Source organism: Bos indicus, chromosome 2 (assembly GCF_029378745.1).
Source record: "Bos indicus isolate NIAB-ARS_2022 breed Sahiwal x Tharparkar chromosome 2, NIAB-ARS_B.indTharparkar_mat_pri_1.0, whole genome shotgun sequence".
In the NCBI taxonomy this organism is placed as follows: domain Eukaryota; kingdom Metazoa; phylum Chordata; class Mammalia; order Artiodactyla; family Bovidae; genus Bos; species Bos indicus.
Window position 1 is genome coordinate 128,118,579 of NC_091761.1, and position 18,774 is coordinate 128,137,352.

General features: G+C 41.6%; 1 protein-coding gene across 1 annotated transcript in view; it reads right to left on the reverse strand.

Annotated features, from left to right (window-relative positions):
• Positions 1-287: 287 nt before the first annotated feature.
• The window catches only part of RCAN3 (RCAN family member 3), a 46,868-nt gene continuing 28,381 nt past the window's right edge, over positions 288-18,774 (reverse strand). The window contains exons 3-5 of the mRNA XM_019981259.2: positions 9,838-10,011; positions 8,609-8,780; positions 288-7,219 (exon numbers count right to left, since the gene is read on the reverse strand). Coding sequence (XP_019836818.1) covers positions 7,035-7,219; positions 8,609-8,780; positions 9,838-10,011 — 531 coding nt within the window. The 3' untranslated portion in view covers positions 288-7,034. The remainder of the gene's footprint in view (positions 7,220-8,608; positions 8,781-9,837; positions 10,012-18,774) is intronic.

Genomic DNA, 18,774 nt, shown 5'->3' on the forward strand with positions numbered 1-18,774 from the left:
TTAATCAGTGGACTACCTGGGAAGCCCAAAGGCAAATCATTTCTAGCTGAGGAGCAAACCAGGGTAAAAACTTTTCTTGGCGAAGAACATAAACCAGAGTGGTTATTTCCAGAGTCAGTGGCGAGTCACCACCACCTTTAACTCCGGCACAAACACAGCACTAACCTGCAGTGGGATCAGGTTAAAGAATCAAACATAATATTTCACTTTTCTGCCTTTTCTGTGTTATTACCTAAACGTAAGTGATACTTATTGAAAATACTACAAAGAAAACTCAATTCACAGGATTTAAAAAAAAACAACTAACTTTATTAGCTTTAAAAACAAAACTGTTACCATTAATCACAAAGATTTCCCCCAAAATTGCATTCTGCTTTTGTCACCTTGACAAGGAATGTTTAAATGTCCTCAAAATACAGAAGATCTGAAGTTGACAAATAACACAGTACTACACACTATGAATCGCCACTGTAAGCACACTAAAATGTGGAATACACACCTGTGAATTATCGGCCAGTTTTTGGAAGTACAGTAATATCCACTACAGATGATAGTAGCAGAAAGGTAATGTCCCCCAAAATGTAACAGAAGGTCGGACATTTGCAGATAAAATAATAAATCTGACTCCTGGGTTCAGTTAACACAGAAGTGAAATGGTGGAGAAACATTTCTTGAACTTGGAGGCTACGCACAGTATGCTGCTGCTAAGTCGCTTCAGTCGTGTCCGACTCTGTGCGATCCCATAGACAGCAGCCCACCAGGCTCCCCCGTCCCTGGGATTCTCCAGGCAAGAACACTGGAGTGGGGTGCCATTTCCTTCTCCAATGCATGAAAGTGAATAGTGAAAGTCAAGTCGCTCAGTCGTGTCCGACTCTTCGCGACCCCATGGACTGCAGCCCACCAGGCTCCTCCGCCCATGGGATTTTCCAGGCAAGAGTACTGGAGTGGGGTGCCATTGCCTTCTCCGATGCACAGTATAGGAGGATTGAAATCACGGGGCCCCGACTTGGGCTGAGAAGCGGTGGGAGGAGTATGGCACACCAGCAGGACTAGCCACCTTTCTCTCTCCTCAGTCCCCAGTCCGAGTTAGGAAGACAGGGGACTGCATAGAAAACAACACAGAAAACCACAGATTAGGTGCACAGATGTGTCCTCCCGTATGACAGGAATGGACAGTCGGTCAAGGCCACAGGAGTTCCACGAGCCTGCAGAGCACAGTTTTGTTTCCAAAGGAAATGTAGGTTTACAGGAGAGACCACACGACTGGTTTAGCAAAAGGCCTTCAAACTTTTGTTTAAATGGACAGGGATACTCTGACTTAGCCCAAGATTAGCTCTTTTTAACCCTCGCTGGAAAGTTCTAATTCAACCGTTTTTGAATTTTTTTGATCAGTGAATCTAGGAATTGGAAATTTCAGTTGCTTAGTTGCTTGTATATTCATTAATAATGACACTCTACAAATTATTACAATTTCCCCCTGATTCATGGTTAAAAAACAATGGCATTCCAATGAAGGTGCTCTGACTGACCCCACACCAATGGAAGTTTAAAAAACATGTATTTATCAAATTGTTGGACAAGGTTCATAAATCTTATTCTTTAAATTTGTTGAACCTTTTAAAAGACACAGTTCTACAACACGGACTTACTTCTTAAGCTAGAAGGCAACTACGTCTCCAAGTCTTTAGTTTCTTTATATTAGAGTACTTACTGTAAGAAATTCCTTTCCTACAGGAAGATCAAAATGCAGGTGAGCCAAGAAGGGAAGACTGACTGATCTCACCAGCAGGAGAGGTATCAAGTACATAACTCTGGAGAAAAGAGAGACATCCACCAGACAGTGAGCCTGACGCACCAAAGAATTTTGTTGTTTCCAATGCTTAATTATGTTTTAGATTTTCCCTTCTAAAAAAAAGCCATGGACTGTAAACAAGTCTGTATAAAAACACGAAGCACAGGTCAGCCTTCAGTCATTGACAGAACTGCATCTCACAAACACTGAGTGAGCATTCCCTTCCACCACAAGCCCTTTCCAAATCATATTAGGTCTCATTCTGCTTCATTACAGTCATGTCTCAAGTATGCCTATTTATATTCTAATCCGATTATTATGAAAATCTAGGAAGGCCTACACAAAATGTCACCACAATTCCTGGCTACCAAAATAACATTAAGTAGATTCCAAATCCAATGGTACAAGGACAACGAAAATACAAAACATGGAACATGAAATTCACTCATTGAAATTACGAAGTCACTGACTTCGTCAGATAAGATTTTTCTTATTCATTGTATCTCACTGGGGAAAAGGAATTTTTTCCCCTTTTGTTTCTTATGACTGGTTATTGCGGCCTCTGAGTGTCTTTAAGAAGTCAGTGCAAGAAAAAGTAGAGAAAAGCCACAGCCTGGACGTTGGGACTGCCAATTCGAGAACCCGGGCTGCCTTCTGTGGGCTTCGCAGCAAGTCACATCGCCTGCTTTCTCATCTAAGCAACACGAGGATTCGACGATATGATTTCCAAAGCTGCCCTCAGCTCTGTAACTGAGATTCTGAGAAATCAAATATTTCCACTTTATATCACAACATTTTAAAAAGATGGGATTAATGTGAATGGGAAAAACAATCATATTCTAGAAGAATGAAAGTGCTAGACTGACGCTGTCTCCTGGCATCTCTTTGATTTGAATATCCCATAGACCAAAATGTTGATTTAAACGTTTATGCTACAAACAATGAAGTCCAGTTGTATAGCACAGGGCGCTATAGTCAATACCCTGTGATGAGCCGTAATGGAAAAGAATATAAACAAGGATATGTATCTGTACGTGTAACTGAATCACTTTGCTCTACAGCAGAAACTAACACAACACTGTAAAATCAACTACATTTCAATTAAAAAAAATACCCTTTACGTTGAACTTAAAAGTTCCCAGTAGCTTTTCTTTGGCTCTTAATTACCGATAGGCTTTAGTGTACAACATTTTGGAGAAGCAGAATGTGAAAGGACTAGTTTGCTTTCACCTGATTTTCAGCTCTCCAAGGCAAGGGAACTGTTTTTACCATTTCTGCCTCTTAGCACCTAAACCAGTAGATGCTCAGAGGCATACACTTCTAAATATAACAGATTCACTTCTGGTTTCATCAGGTGGGTAAATTGAAAGAACCTAGACCACAAGAGCCCACGCACTGCAAGTTCTGTCAACTATTTTTATTGTATTATAATTTTCTTATCTTCTACAAATGTTTTTCCTAACAAAAAGCATCATCTTCTTCCCTCACAACTGCCTAACCTGATTCGAGATTATGGTGTCTAAAGAAACCATGGCTATTATACTTAAGTTAAATCTAAGTGATGACTCAGTTTCAAAGAAGAAACTGAGTTCATGTACATGAACTTATTAAAAGGTACTTAAATAAAAGATTAATGAGACTCATCTCTCACAAGATGGATACATGAATTGGATACAGAATAGTCAAAAAAGATCATAATACCTGGGGAGATTCTGGTTGATTTCACAATATTAAAATGTTAATGGGTAGGAATTGCCTGGAGGTCCAGTGGTTAGGACTTGGTGCATTCGTTGCCAAGGGCTTGGGTTCAATCCCTGGTCAAGGAAATAAGATTCTCTCGAGCTGTGGGGTACAGTCAAAAATTTTAAAAAGTCAATGGGTTTAGTAGTTTTTCTTTTAGAGCTCATGTTGTGGAAACACTATACTAGAAAGAACAAAAATATTAATGTTTTCCATTCAGAAAAGTTGCAGTGGAAGCTTGGAGTCTTAACCACTGGACCACCAGGGAAGTCCTCAGAAAAGTTTTACATATATTAAATTAAAAACATATTATTTAATACATACTTAATTTTGGTTTAAGTTTTTCTTTAATTTATTCAACATTGAAAAAAATAAAGAGAAAAAGAAATATTCAGGTAATTTGCATTGTTGGTGGGGCTTCCCTGGTGGCTCACACGGTAAAGAATCTGCCTGCAATGCAAGAGATCTGGGTTCGATCCCTGGGTTAGGAAGAGGCCCTGGAGAAGGAAATGGCAATCCACTCTAGTATTCTTGCCTGGAGAATTCCATGGTCAGAGGAGCCTGGTGTGCTATAGTCCATGGGGTCACAAAGAGTTAGATACAACTGAGCAACTAACACTTAAATTTGCATTGTTGGACTATAAAAGACAGTTTAAGTTAGGGATAGACTGGTTCCAAATAGGAAAAGGAGTTCGTCAAGGCTGTATATTGTCACCCTGTTTATTTAACTTATATGCAGAGTACATCATGAGAAACGCTGGACTGGAAGAAACACAAGCTGGAATCAAGATTGCCGGGAGAAATATCAATAACCTCAGCTATGCAGATGACACTTTCTGACACCCTTATGGCAGAAAGTGAAGACGAACTCAAAAGCCTCTTGATGAAAGTGAAAGTGGAGAGTGAAAAAGTTGGCTTAAAGCTCAACATTCAGAAAACAAAGATCATGGCATCCGGTCCCATCACTTCATGGGAAATAGATGGGGAAACAATGGAAACAGTGTCAGACTTTATTTTTTGGGGCTCCAAAATCACTACAGATGGTGACTGCAGCCATGAAATTAAAAGACGCTTACTCCTTGGAAGGAAAGTTATGACCAACCTAGATAGCATATTCAAGAGCAGAGACATTACTTTGCCAAGAAAGGTCCGTCTAGTCAAGGCTATGGTTTTTCCTGTGGTCATGTATGGATGTGAGAGTTGGACTGTGAAGAAGGCTGAGGGCCGAAGAATTGATGCTTTTGAACTGTGGTGTTGGAGAAGACTCTTGAGAGTCGGAGAAGACTCTTGAGAGTCCCTTGGACTGCAAGGAGATCCAACCAAGGATCAGCCCTGGGATTTCTTTGGAAGGAATGATGCTAAAGGTGTAACTCCAGTCCTTTGGCCACCTCATGTGAAGAGTTGACTCACTGGAAAAGACTCTGATGCTGGGAAGGATTGGGGGCAAGAGGAGAAGGGGATGACAGAGGATGAGATGGCTGGATGGCATCACTGACTCGATGGACGTGAGTCTGAGTGAACTCCGGGAGTTGGTGATGGACAGGGAGGCCTGGCGTGCTGCGATTCATGGGGTCGCAAAGAGTTGGACACGACTGAGCGACTGATCTGATTCTTTAATTGGAAGGTACAGCATGAAAGCCAAGCCAAATAATAAAACATCATGACTTTTGATCACTTAGAAAATTACAGTGAATAAATATTATCTAAAAGAAAATTCAAAAATTTCCAAACATTGAAAATACATACATTTCCTGACTTACAGAGTTTGTTCTGCAATGATAAATTAGTGCACCCAGATAAGATTAAAAACTGGCTGAATTTAGAACTGCAAAGTAAATTTATTACATGGCTGCCAGTTAAACTGCCAAATAATAAATTTAATAAGTTTAATAAACAGCTTACAGAATCACAAATTTCAACTGAATTTACATCGAGGCTTACCGTAAGTGGTGGATATATACAAACAGAAGAGTTGATCATCTCAGCATATTTGAAGGTAAGGAAAATATAAGAAACTTTTTTTTTTTGCAATAAAGTTTAAGTCCTTAGAAATAAATTCTACCACAATAAGAACATCTAGACCACAGAAACACGTTACCAAAAATGTATCGATAGCATGATCTGAATTTCTGCATTTTTCTTTCGTTGTCGTGGCAGCCACACTGGTTTATTAGTCCAAACTCACAAGTCCTTGCACAGACACAGCAAGGAGCCCCAGACACTTGCCTTACAAAGAAAACCTGGGGGAGCAGAAAGCCAGTACGGCCACCTGACCTGAAGCAAAGCATTCTTAGTTACAACACTTTTCTACAAAAAGGACTTCGAAATTCACACAGACCACAAAAGAGTAACTAAGAAGATGTTTGTTCAATGATACACCCTCAAATACAAGTAGGAAACGACTCTGTTTTAAGGGAAAATGCCAACTGGAGGCCACGGTAAACAAATTTCACCCAAAAGAAACTCTGACCAATGAATTATCCCTATCTGCTCCATCTTTCCCTAATTCACAGAAAAACAATGTGTGCGACTTCTATGTCAAAGAAAACAGAAGAATGTTTAAATGGACAATTAAAAACAGTCTTCAGAAAATCTTATCAGTACTTTTTCTGATTTAAAGTCTATGAATGATGACACACAAACATGAATAATGGCCACTCAAGTGGTGGTTGAAGACGGCCCGAGCTACAGGCCAGGACGTGTCACAAATGGGACAGCGTGGTAGCTGCCTGAGATCACAGTCATCAGGGTCACAGGTGATGCGTCTCGCTTCCAAAGCAGCAGCTCTTTGCCCGGGGGGCGTTATCCGGAACTGGGGTCTATTATGTATCACTTTGTGATGAGAACAGTGTGCTTGTAGATTTGGGCACCTTGATTCTGACAGTTGAAGGGAACCGGGCATTTCTTCCCCAAAGCTAAAGAAAAAAAACCACTTGAGAAAAAAAATGATTTTCTGTGAATTATTCTCTACGTCAGGTCTCTTTCTGGGCAAAAAATTCCATGTATATTGAATAGCAATTAATCTTTGACCAAAAGATTTGTTTGGAGCCAACAGACCATTACAAACATACTCATCTAGATTATTAAAACTGTAATACTTTTTATTATTATTATTATTTTAAGACTATTTTTAAGTTCTCAAAAATGGAACTGCCCTGGGTGACTACCGTTTTCACTTTGGGGTACCCCATGCTATCCAGAATCAGGGAAATCGATGTTTCTGGAGGAAGCCATTCTCCTAATTTGCTGTTTAAAAATGGTCAAGAGTTGCCACGTGGTGGGGGCTAATCCTTTAAAATAACATGCTGTTCAGAACATCAGTTAAAAATTGTGCTTTTAACTGATCTGTTAAAACTGCTACTCCATGTTCTACTGTCCCCAGTGTGGGTGCTCCGTGCCCCCTGGCCTCCCCTTGGCTGAGCAGTGGTCACAGTCATGGGTGGGCATGTCCCCGCCATCCCTGGCCAGGTGGGCAGCGGCTCCACGCCACACCACCAAAGCCTCAAAGCGCACAGTCGAAGGCCCGGGGCTCGCTCAGCGCTGCGGTCGGAGGTTCTGGGCGCCGTGTCTGGGTGATTTTCTGTTTGGGGTTTTTTGTTTCTTCTTCCTCTTCAGTTTCACTTTCACAGACGTGAACCACCACGCTTGGTGTGGACTCGGTTCCTGCGTGAAGTTCATATTTCTCTCCTGCAGAGGTAAATAGCAAAGAAAGGGTTCTGAACCTTGAAACTTCTTGTTCTACTCATGTTTTCATTGCTGATTACTGGCTTTTCAATCTGTAAATCCTATGTCATAGTACTTTATCTTGTTTAGACATTAGAGAATTGATGCTTTTTAAGGTTCTTAAAAAATTCTGGCATTTCGAGAAATTAGTAGTGAGGAGTACTGAGGTCTTGGGAGTTAAAACGCAAGTGCGAATTCCTGTTCTATGATCAACGCACGTGTTCCTGCTTAACTTCGTAATGGTTTCTGGGTTCCCCTTGGGAGACACCTGTAAGGTTTCAGGCAGCATCGGCAATCTCTTATAGGACCTCAGGGATCCAAGATATAGCTCTCATGTCTAAAAACAACTTCCCCTCAAATGCCTTTTGTATCCCCTAATGTTAATGAAGACACAACATTATTTTAGGTGGATGACTACTATGAACCAACAATGGCACTGATTTATTATAGTATTTTGGAGGGATGAGAGAGAGAAATTAAACAGAAGGAAAAGAAGAGTGGAAAAGAAATACAAGAGAAGAATCTGAAGGGATGATATGGTATCACCACCAATACCTTGGTAGACTATTCAGTGTAGAAGTTGTCTGTCTGCTATTTCGATGGCAACTAATATTCTCTAATGATCTGTCATGTACTAGAATTTGGAACAGTAAAAACTGCAGTTAGATTTACTATTACGTATATATCACTTAGTTCTTGTGTGTGTGTGTTTGTGTGTGTGTGTGTGTGGGCGCGTGCATGCACTCAGTCTTGCTGAATCGTGTCCAGCTCTGTGACTTTGTGGACTGTAGCCCACTAAGCCCCTCTATCCATGGGATTTCCCAGGCAAGAATACTGTAGTGGGTTGCCATTTCCTTCTCCAGACGATCTTCCCGATTCGGGGATTGAACCTGCATCTCTGTGTCTCCTGCATCGACAGGCAGATTCTTTTTTTTTTTTTGACAGGCAGATTCTTTACCACTGTGCCACCTGGGAAAGCCCTTAGTCCTTATAACCATGTTGAAGGGTAGCTCCTATGATCGCTATTTTATTTTATTTTTATTTTTTTTTCTAGAGCTCAAAAGCTCCCTCCCCTGAATTAATTGGGCCATTCAGCCGCCAGTGCAAACCAACCGACTTTTTCGTACCTGATCGTTATTTTAGATGAGAAAACAGAGGCTCAGAAAATGGAAGCTAAATAACCTGCTCAAGATCACAAAGTTAGCAGAGGCTAGAATCTGAACCCAGGTTTGTGTGACTAACTTCCACGCTGATCATGTTGCTACTAGTTGGCTAGAACATGGATAGCTAGCTGAATGAGGGCTTTAAAGCAAAAGTTTGGAGAAAAAAACAGGAGACAGAGAAGTTGGTTACCTGGTCCCAGTTTGGAAACAGCACAGAGTAGGTCATAATTTATAACAGGCGTTGCGTCCCCGCCCTGCTTCCACCCAACCGGAGGCGACGCGGGAGGGGAGATGAGGAACTGCTTGGCAGGCTGGGGCGGCTGTAAATACGACTTGTCTCGCGTTTCGCCGGACATCTGTACCTGCAGCGGGGGAGATGCTCACAGTTTATGGCCAGGCTATGTGTTTCACTTTCATCTTCCCATTAACTATAACACCTCTTTGGAGAAAATGTAAAATTTCTCTTTGACAGGCTACATATCTTCCAGGGGCTGGGTCAGAGTCTGTCTGGTTCACCACTGAACACTTAGTGCATGACACAGACCATTAGGTGCCCAATAAATATTCGTCAAACAGAAAGAAAAAGCAATGAGTAGACGAATGGACAATGAATCGTACTGAGCACTGAATTCCAGTTTTAGAAGAGATTAGGTTATACCGTCACCATCGACTCCACCAAGACGTGTCCAAACATAGGTTTCATTTGTAATGTCAGACAGCAAACTCCACCTTAATTTTTTTTTTTTTAATTTTGAAAGCTAGACCAAGGGAAAAAAATGCTTTGTGAAAAATAAAACAGTACACCTAACAGCTGATCTAATGCTTTTATTTCACTAATTCTTCCAAGAAGTACTTGGTTTGTCAGAGTCCTATCAATGGAGGATTCAAATAATAAGGATGGCCAATTCTCATTAACTTGCAGGATCCTCTGCAATTCCAAAGTCTAGGACAGCCTTTCTGCATGTGCTGTCTGCTCCCTGCTCACCCCTTGGGCTGGGAGCGTTTCAACAGGGCACCTCTTAGGAATCACAGCCCATGGAAATGAGTCCAGAGACTGCTTTTCTCACATCTTCCAAGGATGTCCCATCCCAAGTGCCATTCTAGACGACAGGAGAAAAGTGACCTTACGGTGTTAGGGCTTAATCCTCTCAACCCCAGTTGAGAAAAGCTGCCAGAAAAATATGAAACCCTCTGTTAGGCTAAGAAAAACAAAGTCAGGAGGGCAAATATGCTTAATAAATGTATATGTTTATGTATCTGTACAACAAAGGAAAAATATGTTTACATGATTTGATGATTGGGATTGTTCATTTCAAAGATCTCTGATACGATGATAGAGAAGACGGAGAACTGACAGTATCATTGGATGGAGGAAAACAAGTTCAGCCCACTCTGCCCTCTGCACAATGAAGTAAGTACCTGTGCGAAATACAGCTTCAGCTTCCTTCCGTTGAAGTCTGTCTCGTGGAGTTCTATTCGAGCCCTTGCTGCTGCCTCAGGCTTGCTGAAATTTATTCGGACTCTTCTAAAGCTTTTGAACAACTGAAATGTAACTTGGTCATCATAGATGGTGAAAAGCGCTTCAAATCTCTCCTACAAAGTGAGGGGCAGCACAGCAGAGAGAATAAGGGTTGGGGGGAGAAGGAAAACCTTTACCAAGAGGAAATCTAAATCATTAAACATAAGTAGTGGAGTAGAATTCATTATAATTTGTTTTTTTCCCCAAAGAAGCATTCTTTTCTTGTAGGTGCACAAGAACAGGTGTCCTGTTAGTCATATGCTAAATTCTGCAGTTTGCACTTATTTTAAAAATAAGTTTATTGAAGGTTATATTATGTAGAGTTCATATTATAAAATCAAATGTAAAGTATTATAAAATGAATGTAAGGTATAAAATGATAAGAACATGCCCAATGATAGAACAAGAACATCACTATCATTTTGAAGTCCTCAGCATGCCAGAGTTTTTACCACCATCCTATTCCTTTTTAGCTTCAAAGTAATTATTTTCTGGAATTTCAAGCTTATCTTTGTTTTTCTTTATAGTTTTACAACATTTATAAGCTCCCCTAAAGACTGAATCGTGTTGCATGTATTCTTCTATAACTTGCCTTTTTTCCTAAGATTCTTCCTTGTTGCTGTAACTGTGAGCCACCCTCTTCAGGACTGTATAATATTCCATTGTACAGCTATACCACAATCCCGCTAATGCTGCTGGAATCTGGACTGCCTTCAGTTTTTGCTACTACAATGCTGTTAGGAACATTCTTGGTGCCCATATGCATGGTTTCTCTGGTGTCCACACTGTAAGTGGCATTACTGGGCCTTTGTTCTTCAGTCTCTAAGTTATACACCACTCTCTGAGACCTCATGGACTGCAGCACACCAGGCTTTCCCGTCCGTCACTATCTCCCAGAGTTAGCTCAAACTCATGTCCATTGAGTCAGTGACGCCATCCAACCATCTCATCCTCTGTTGCCCACTTCTCCTCCTGCCCTCAGTCTTTCCCAGCATCAGGGTCTTTTCCAGTGAGTCAGCTCTTCATATCAGGTGGCCAAAGTACTGGAGCTTCAGCTTCAGCATCAGTCCTTCCAGTGAATATTCAGGACTGATTTCCTTTAGGATTGACTGGTTTGATCTCCTTGCTGTCCAAGGGATTCGCAGGAGTCTTCTCCAGCACCACAATCGAAAGCATCAATTCTTTCGTTCTCAGCCTTCTTTATGGTCCCACTCTCACATTTGTACATGACTCCTGGAAAAACCACAGCTTTGACTATATGGACCTTTGTCGGCAAAGTCGCAACTTTGCTCTTTGATACACTGTCTAGGTTTGTCAGAGCTTTCTTTCCAAGGAGCAAGCGTCTTTTAAGCAAGCGTCCTGGGCCTCAACACTGACGTATCTTTTACTTTAGTAGACGATGCCAGGTAGTTTTCCAAAGTGTTTGTACCAATTTACTGTCTAAGAGTGAAAGTGTGTTCTGGTTGCTTCATATCTATGCCAACATTTGATATAGACCTTTAAATTTTTACCAATGCAAAGTAAGGGATATGAAATCGGCTCTAATTTTGGTTATAATTCACATTTCTTTGAAAAATAAAGATGTTGAACCTCTTTTCATGTTTATGGGTCTTCTGGGGTTCCTCTTAACATGATATAGCTTCCCAGGTGGTGCTAGTGGTAAAGAACCTGCCTGCCAATGCAGGAGACAAAAGAGAAGCAGTTAGGTTCTTGGGTTGGGAAGATCCCCTGGAGGAGGGCACAGCAACCCACTCCAGTATTCTTGCCTGCAGGATCCATATGGGTGCTCGAATCTTTTGTCCGTTCTTCTATTGGGCTGTCTCTTTTAATTGAGGAATGGGAGTTCTATTGGGGTACTCATTCTTTGTTAATTATAGGTGCCATAAGTACTTTTTCCCAATTTTTTTTTGAGATATACAAGTTTTAAATTTGAACCTTACTAAATGTATCAGTTTTCTTCCTTTTGTGTTGTGTCTTGAGAAATCCTTGTATACTCTGAGATCACAATGATGTTCTCCCAGATGGTCTTAAAATTTTATGATTTCACCTTTCATATTTAACTCTGTACTCTCCATAAAACTAAAGTGTATGAGATGCCCATCCCACTCCCACCAGTAACCACCGTCTATTTTCTGTCACTCTAGATCAGATCATATTTTTTTAGTATTTCATATAAATGTACTTTTGGCCGGGGAGTGGGGGTCCTGGGTTTTTTCCCTGAGCATAATCATTTTGAGAGTCATATTACTGGGTTCTCTTTTATGATCCTTCTTATTATCAAGTAGAATTCCACTGTAAGGATATTTATGCCTGTACCTGCTGACAGGCAACTGGGTCGTTACTAGTTTTCAGTTCAGTTCATTTCAGTCGCTCAGTCGTGTCCGACTCTCTGCCACCCCATGAATCGCAGCACCGACTCCTGTCCATCACCGACTCCTGTCCATCACCGACTCCTGGAGTTCACTCGTGTGAATGTGAATTCACACGTCCACGTGTTGACTTTAAAAAACTACTTTGTGCTTTTTGTGTCAAATTTAGAAATCTCTGCCATACCCAAGGTCACTAGGATTTTCTCCTATGTTTTCTAGCTTAGTTTTTACATTTAGGTCTAGGATCCACTTCAAGTTAATTTTTGTATGTGAGACAAGAGTCAGAGTTCACTTTTTTCTTTCCCCATATGGCTATCCCTTGGTTCCAGCTCCCAAGGAATTCCCATTCCCATGAAATGATTATCCTTCACTCAGTACATTGAAAACTATTCAACATAGTTGAAAGAAATTAAAGACCCAAATAAGTAGAGACACACACCACTTTCTCTTCAGGGAATCACCTGTTTGACATTATTGATTCTATGTATATTTACTCTCTATTTCATTAATTTCTAGTCTTTGTTCTTTGAGTTTTTCCTTTTTCTATTGCCTTAAGTTGGATGCTGAGTCTGTAATTTTTCAATTTTCTCCTTTTTAATAGAAACATTTAAGGAATATATATTTCTAAATATTATTTTTTAGCTATTCCCACAAGTTTGAATATATATTACTTTCATTATTATTTGATTCTAAGTATTTAGTTTAATTTCCATTATGATTTCTTCCTTGTCTCATGAATTGTTTAGATATTTCTTAAAATTCCAAATAGGTGGGAGATTTTGCTTGTTATCTTTTTAACATCTCATTTATTTTCACTATGATCAGAGGTTTTTATCCATAGAGATATCAATCCTTCAATATTTCTGAGACTTGCTTTTGTTACAATATTTCATCCATTTTCATAAATCTGCTATGCGTGCTTGAAACATCTTTCTGTAGCTGTTGGGTGCCTGCCGTACCATAAATATGTTCAGTATGTTAAGCTTGTGTTCTTTAGAAGTTCTATATACTGATTTCTTTTAGAGGGGGTGTCTGTCTGAACTAATGATTACCAATAGGTTTGTTCAGATCTCCCACTCAGGTGGATTTATTTTGCCTTGTAATTTGCTCACTTTGGCTTCATACATTTTTACAGATATGTTAACGAATCTGTCTGCCAATGCAGGAGACTAAGATTTGATCCCTGAGTCAGGAAGATCCCTTGGAGAAGGACATGGCAAACTGCTCCAGTATTCTTGCCTGGAAAATCCCATGGACAGAGGAGCCTGGCGGCCTAGAGTCCATGGGGTCATCAAATGCAATTTAGCGACTAAACAAGAAAAACAAAAAGCAAGTTTAGAATTGTTTTGTCTTCCTCGTGAACTAAATATTTTATTATTAGTAGCCCCTGTCTTTCTCTAGGAAGGTCTTTTGTCTTAAAGTCTGTTTTGTCTGATATTAATAAAGCTGGTGTAGCTTTCTGTTGGTCATCCAGTCGACTGCTGAACAACAAAGGGTTAGGGTCACCAACATGCCCAGTTCAAAGTCTGCATATACCTTTGCAGGGGCCCTTCGTATCCATGACTCCACACCTGTGAATTAAACCAACCGTGCAGACTGCATAGCACTGTAGTTTACTGGGAAAAAATCTGCATATAAGAGGGCCTGTGCAGTTCAAATCTGTGATGTTCAAGAGTCAACTGTATATTGCACAGAACTCAACTCCTATCCTTTATTTCTGAACTTTATGTATTCTTTTGTTTTAAATATACATCCTAAAAATGTGTGTAGATAATTAGCTACTTGATAATCACATCCTTCTTCCTATTTCCTTTCAAAACAATTATTAAAATCATTCCAGAAAGACACCATAACTGAATTAACATGCAGACGACAGCAATGAGTTATACGTATCTTTCTCTTCTAAATCCCAATATGTGTGAACTGATGAAGAATTATTCAAAAATGAAGCCATGTAGGAGTTGATGAGACTTTTTCTAAGTTTTGCTGGTTTTTTTCCCTCTCTTTCACATGCATTTCCCCCTTAATGTGGCATAAACACAGCTTATGAACTGTGTGACTTTAAGGTCCGAGGTGAGCAGAAAATATGAACAATTAATGTAGAGGCAAAACTTTTGTTGTTTCCTATTAGAGGAAAAAGGTCAGCGCCCTTAGCTGGTAGCTCTGCCCCTCACTGTGTCCAAGACATCAGCACGTGGATTCCTGAGCTGTCCCTAACATCCCGGGAACAGCACAAAAGGGCTTTAGAAGAATGGAGACAGGAGGTGAGGGCTTCATATATGGACACGGACTGAAAGCACTCAGGACAAACAAAATCCATTCAGAAACCAAATTCTTTTTTTTCCCCTCCTTAAATTGTTTTAGAAATAATTCCCTGGAGCTGCACTGGGCCCTCACTGAGGCGCGTGGGCTCTTCACTGCTGGGTTCGAGCTTTCTCTGGTTGCAGAGGGCGGGTTACTCTCTAGCTGTGGCGCGTGGGCTTCTCTTGTCGTGGAGCAGGGGCTCTAGGGTCCCCAGGCTCAGCAGTTGTGGCATATGGGTTCCAGAGCGCACATGGTCAGTCCTTGTGCTGAGCAGGCTTGATTACCCCGCAGCCTGTGGGATCTTATTTTTTGGCAGGCAGATGCTTAACCACTGGACCACCAGGGAAGTTGTAGAAATAATTCCCTTTTATGGGTTTCTGAATTCCCTAATGATATAAAAGTAACACCATCCTATTAAACAGGTGACAGTTGCACATTTATTCCCTAGAAGATCGCGGGGATCCCATAAAATCCAGAGCATCACTGACCACTCTACTTCTTCAGAGGTCACGTAGTATTCATCTCTGGCAGTACAACAGTTATAAGGAAAACAATTTGGCTTAAAAACCCAGGCTTTTCCTGTTAGGTAAGTTTTCCATAAAATAGAGATCTGAGCTACCTTCATATGCAGAAATCACCCATGCAGTGAGCAGTAAAAATGACTACAAATAGCTTGCACCTAAAATATGTTAAGGATAACACATAACAACACAGTTTCTTGGGAACTCAGGGTTACTCTGCAGCTGGGTCTTGGGTGCACTAAAATCACGGAAAGGGAAAATGGGAAGGTCAGATAGGAAAATAGGCTTCAGGGAGTGACAGATAAGGACGGCTGCTAGATGCGCATTTCTCAATCTTTCCAGAATTACGGCTGCTCTACTCTTTGGTCCCCTGCCCAAGGCAGAGAAGGTGATGTTTATCTTTCACCGAGGAACAAACTATGAAAATGATTGTGCTGCACCCGTCTGCTTTGAACCAAAAAATCATGAGGCATCCATCATTTCTGTACATCAAGTTGGAAAGTGAAAGTTGCTCAGTTGTGTCCGACTCTTTGCAACTATACAGTCCATGGAATTCTCCAGGCCAGAATACTGGAGTGGGTAGCCTTTCCCTTCTCCAGGGGATCTTTCCAACTCAGGGATCAAACTCAGGTCTCCTGCATTGCAGGCGGATTGTTTACCAGCTGAGCCACAAGGGAAGCCCCAAGAATACTGGAGTGGGTAGCCCATCCCTTTCTCCAGTGGATCTTTCCGACCCAGGAATTGAATCCTCATTGCAGGAGGATTCTTCACCAACTGAGCTATCAGGGAAGCACAGAAGTGACGTTTCAATCCATTCAGCAGTGAAATTATCTTTGGAGTCCTAAGGCAAGAGAATTTCACATTCTCTTTCTGTAAATCTGAGATAGAAAATTCCACCCATCCAGAGTCCAGTGGCTCCAGGTTCACCGATGCCAGAGGCAAGGTTATTGGTTTTGCCTTTTTTCCCCATGGCTAAGGTGGAAAGAATTCCGTGATGACGCTTTACAGAAGATGTGTACACAATGCAGAAGTCATTTTCCAGCAGCTGAGGGGGTAACTGCTCACCCTAAACACCGAGAAAATGCAGACCGCCACTTCAGGAGGGCAGTGAGACCCACAACCACAGCCACCACCTGGTCACATTAACAGTTAAGCTCAGACACACACACACATGTGCGCACACACACACTCACTCACACACTCACTCACACATCTGCAAGTTACAAAGGTACTGACTGCACTCAATTAACGATACTCAAGCCCTGCAGCCCATCAATAAACAGACACACTTCATTTGGTTTTTCTGGGGAATATCTGTTAGAGACAGTCAGTCTCCAAAACCGTGACTATGAGAGCGTCTAATGAGGTCCCAGCTGTTGACAGCCCCCCAGCAGCACCATGGCTTTTGTCTTGTTTCTTTTTTTCAGCCTAAAGTTTGTTTAGTTGTTTACTAAAAAGAGCAGGGAAGACAGAGTAGCAGATTTTAAGGCCTCCTGGAGGAAAGAATAGGTGGAACAGAAGTAGGGAGACAGGACAAATGGAGAAGCAGAGAATTCTGTCTCCTGTTAACAGTCCTCTGGCCACCCCACTGAGCTACTGTTTTCACGGGCACTTTGAAGAAGCAGTCCGATTACAGGGCAGTTATCCAATCTAAGACTCAAAATGGCCTGCAAAAACACTTCAGGTTTGCAAACGCATCCAGGTACTTGGGCTCAAACATTTTTTTTCCCCTAAAAACATTTATGTGCTTATTTATGCTATACTGGGTTCTTAGTTGGGACATATGGGGTCTAGTTTCCTGACCCACACCCCCTACATTGGAGCACAGTGTCTTAGCCACTGGATCACCAGGGAAGTTCCCAACAAGTTTGATCTAAAACATCAGAGGTTGAGGAAAACCACAAACATGAGTTCTTTCCCTAAAAACCATGAGAATCCCCCCAGGAACAAGGAAAACAGTTTCAGTTGCTCTGTTCCCAGTGCTCAGGCTGCAGCTGTCAAGGGCGGTGTTGTCCACCAGTGCGACTGCACAAGGAGACCTGCAAAGGCCCTCTCTAAGGTGGCCACCCGGATCCTCACTTCCTCCTTCTTGCTCTCCCTGCCCACGAAGCAAGAGACATCAGGAAGTTCAGGTTCAGCCTGCAGTCTCCAAGAGTGTGAGCATCCTGAAAGGCTCATCCTGAAAGGGGAGGACTAGGAACTGTTTCAGGCTGAAAGAGACGAAATAAAAGACACCTGACAACCTAATACATTGAGTGATAGTTCAGTTCAGTTCAGTCACTCAGTCGTGTCCGACTCTTTGCGACACCATGAATGCAGCACGCCAGGCCTCCCTGTCCATCACCAACTCCCGGAGTTCACTCAAACTCACATCCATCGAGTCGGTGATGCCATCCAGCCATCTCATCCTCTGTCGACCCCTTCTCCTCCTGCCCCCAATCCCTCCCAGCATCAGGGTCTTTTCCAATGAGTCAACTCTTCGCATCAGGTGGCCAAAGTACTGGAGTTTCAGCTTCAGCATCAGTCCCTCCAAAGAACACCCAGGACTGGTCTCCTTTAGGATGGACTGGTTGGATCTCCTTGCAGTCCAAGGTGTGTGTGTCCAACACCACAATTCAAAAACATCAATTCTTCGGCACTCAGCTTTCTTCACAGTCCAACTCTCACATCCATACATGACCACAGGAAAAACCATAGCCTTGACTAGACGGACCTTTGTTGGCAAAGTAATGTCTCTGCTTTTGAATATGCTGTCTAGGTTGGTCATAACTTTCCTTCCAAGGAGTAAGCGTCTTTTAATTTCATGGCTGCAGTCACCATCTGCAGTGATTTTGGAGCCCCTCCAAATAAAGTCTGACACTGTTTCCACTGTTTCCCCATCTATTTTCCATGAAGTGGTGGGACTGGATGCCATGATCTTCGTTTTCTGAATGTTGAGCTTTAAGCCAACTTTTTCACTCTCCTCTTTCACTTTTATCAAGAGGCTTTTTAGTTCCTCTTCACCTTCTGCCATAAGGGTGGTGTCATCTGCATATCTGAGGTTATTGATATTTCTCCCGGCAATCTTGATTCCAGCTTGTGTTTCTTCCAGCCCAGCGTTTCTCATGATGTACTCTGCATATAAGTTAAATAAGCAGGGTGACAATATACAGCCTTGATGTACTCCTTTTTCTATTTGGAACCAGTCTGTTGTTCCATGTCCAGTTCTAACTGTTGTTTCCTGACCTGCATATAGGTTTCTCAAGAGGCAGGTCAGGTGGTCTGGTATTCCCATCTCTTTCAGAATTTTCCACAGTTTCTTGTGATCCACACAGTCAAAGGCTTTGGCATAGTCAATAAAGCAGAAATAGATGTTTTTCTGGAACTTTCTTGCTTTTTCCATGATCCAGCGGATGTTGGCAATTTGATCTCTGGTTCCTCTGCCTTTTCTAAAACCAGCTTGAACATCTGGAAGTTCACACTGAGTGATAAGGGACTGGATTTTTGTTGTTATAAAGGACATTACAGGAACCATGGCCAAACTTGAATGGGGTCCGAGGATTAGAATGATGTAATGTGTCAACGTCAATTTCCTGAATTTTGTTTTTGTTTTGTTTTCTTAGAACGCCCTTGTTTGTAGCAGATACATATTAAAATATTGGTG